Raw genomic sequence first — 2607 nt, forward strand, 5'->3', positions numbered from 1 at the left:
TTTCATGAAAATTCCAAATAGAATAAAAATTTCCTAATAAAGTCATTTCTATTACCTGGTAAAATGAAAATTTCAGAAATCCACATCAATTCTGACATTCTTTTTATCAAACTAAATGGCTTATAAAATTGTAACACCAACCTGTATTCTTTACTTCATCCAAATATATTTGAATAAAAAATTTATAGAAAATTCTGAAGCAATATTCAACTTTATCCAGTTAATTAGGTTCACTGTGGGGAATTTTTTAACATGGGGACAGATGAAAAGGACTCATACAGCTGTACTGAAAGAGTTTTGGCAGATTATGAGTAATAGAAAGCATTGACAAGAACTTTACTCTTTTAATGATATAATCACTTGCATTTACTGGAGAAAAAGATAACCTTTTGGATGGTATCCTTAAAGGCTTGCTTCACTTGCTGGTTCCTCAGTGTATATATAAATGGATTCATCATAGGAGGAACAGAAGCATTCAGAATAGATGCTCCTTTGCTCAAGGATGCCTTTTCTTTTGCTGAAGGGTTAGCATACATGAATATACAGCTTCCATAAGAGATGGAAATGACAATCATGTGAGAGGAGCATGTAGAAAATGCCTTTTTTCTCTGACTGGCAGAAGGCAGTCTCAGAATTGTCTTGATGATGAACATGTAGGATAGAATTATTAATGCCAAAGTAAAAAGCAGAATCTCTATTGCAGAGTAAAAACCAATCACTTCAAGGAGCCATGTGTCTGAGCAGGATATTTTCAAGAGGGGGAAATAGTCACAAGCAAAGTGATCAATGATGTTAGAACCGCAATAATCTAACTGGAGAAAAAGAATAACAGGTGGGAAGATGTTTAAGAACCCTGCCAGCCAAGCACAAAAGACAAGCAATACACAGACTCTGTTGTTCATGATGGTTGCGTAATGCAGGGGTTTGCAGATAGCTACATAGCGATCATAGGACATGGCAGTTAGAAGATAAAATTCAGTGATACCCAAGAAGATGAAGAAAAACAGCTGAGCTGTACAATCATTGTATGAAATTGTTTTGTCCCTGGTGATAATTGTGCCCAGAAATCTAGGAATACAGACTGTTATAAAGCAAATTTCTAACATAGAGAAGTTCCTGAGGAAAAAATACATAGGTGTCTGTAGATGGGAGTCCACCAAGGTGAGAATAATGATGGTCAAATTTCCAGTGACACTTAATATGTATGTGATGATTAAAAAGAGAAAAGTCACAATCTGAAGCTCTGGATCATCTGATAGCCCCAGAAGAATGAATTCTGTGGGTCTTGTGTGGTTTTTCATTGCTGATCCTTTGCCCCCATTCAAACAGAAAATGGATGTGTTTCCTATAAGAAATAAAAGATCAAAATACATTTGAGAATAGAATACTCTCCAATTCCCACTCAACTTTTCATTCTAGTAAGGAATATTATCTGAAGTTCAAAATCATTATTTCTTCTTCAAAAATACATTATCAAAGACTATGGATAAAATAAAACTCTTATGGTAACACTTAAATAGGGCTATTTTTTTTCTAATAATTTTTAATTGGTTCAAGGCAGTCTTTAAAATATTTAGCTTCCTTTGTAAAAAAATACAGAAATATTTTAATTGGTTCTCCTCCTTTCCTCAGTATTATAAAAACCAGTATATTTTGCAGATAATCTAAATAGAGTTTGAAAGCATACAGAGTTTTTGTATGCCTATTTCCACATTTTATATTTTGCATAACTGAGGCCCACTTTGTTTAGGTGATTTTCACTAGCTTAAATGACTAGTGAACATAATAAAACTGTGGGAAATTCTTAAAGAGATGGGAATACCAGACAGTCTAACCTACCTCCTGAGAAACCTATATGCAGGACAAGAAGCAGCAGTTAGGACTGGACACGGAACAATGGACAGTTTCAAAATTGGGAAAGGAGTACTTCCAGGCTGTATATCATCACCCTGTGTGTTTGTGTGTGTGTGTTAGTTGCTCAGTCGTGTCCGACTTTTTACGACCCCATGAACTGTAGCCACAGTCCATGTGAATCACAACAAACAAACTGTGGAAAATTATTAAAGAGAGGGAATACCAGACCACCTGACTTGCTTCCTGAGAAATCTGTATGCAGGTCAAGAAACAACAGTTAGAACTGTACATGGAACAAAATAATGGTTTTAAATCAGGAAAGGAGTACCTCAAGGCTGCATATTGTCACCCTGCTTATTCAAATTATATGCAGAGTACATCATGCAAAATGTTGGGCTGGATGAAGCACAAGCTGGAATCAAGATTGTGGGAAGAAATATCAATAACCTCAGATATGCAGATGACACCACCCTTATGGCAGAAAGAGAAGAAGAACTAAAGAGCTTTTTGACGAAAGTGAAAGAGGAGGAGAGTGAAAAAGTTGGCTGAAAACACAACATTCAGAAAACTAAGATCATGGCAACCAGTCCCATCACTCCATGGCAAATAGGTGGGGAAACAGTGGAAATAGTGACAGACTTTATTTTGGGGGGCTCTAAAATCACTACAGATGGTGACTGTAGCCATAAAATTAAAAGATGCTTGCTCCTTGGAAGAAAAGCTATGACCAACCGTGACAGCATTTTAAAAAGC

At 36.0% G+C, this 2607-nt stretch overlaps 1 protein-coding gene across 1 annotated transcript; it reads right to left on the bottom strand.

The window, feature by feature from the left end:
* Positions 1-356: 356 nt before the first annotated feature.
* On the bottom strand, positions 357-1301 carry LOC133043153 (olfactory receptor 6C3-like). The gene has a single exon (XM_061123999.1). The coding sequence runs from the start codon at positions 1299-1301 to the stop codon at positions 357-359; it is 945 nt and encodes a 314-aa protein (XP_060979982.1).
* Between the last annotated feature and the right edge of the window lie 1306 nt (positions 1302-2607).

The sequence above is a fragment of the Dama dama genome, chromosome 22 (genome assembly GCF_033118175.1).
Source record: "Dama dama isolate Ldn47 chromosome 22, ASM3311817v1, whole genome shotgun sequence".
Classification (NCBI taxonomy): domain Eukaryota; kingdom Metazoa; phylum Chordata; class Mammalia; order Artiodactyla; family Cervidae; genus Dama; species Dama dama.

Coding starts and splice junctions, on each gene's coding strand:
- LOC133043153 (XM_061123999.1), bottom strand. CDS start 1,301: ATGAAAAACCACACAAGACCCACAGAATTCATTCTTCTGGGGCTATCA.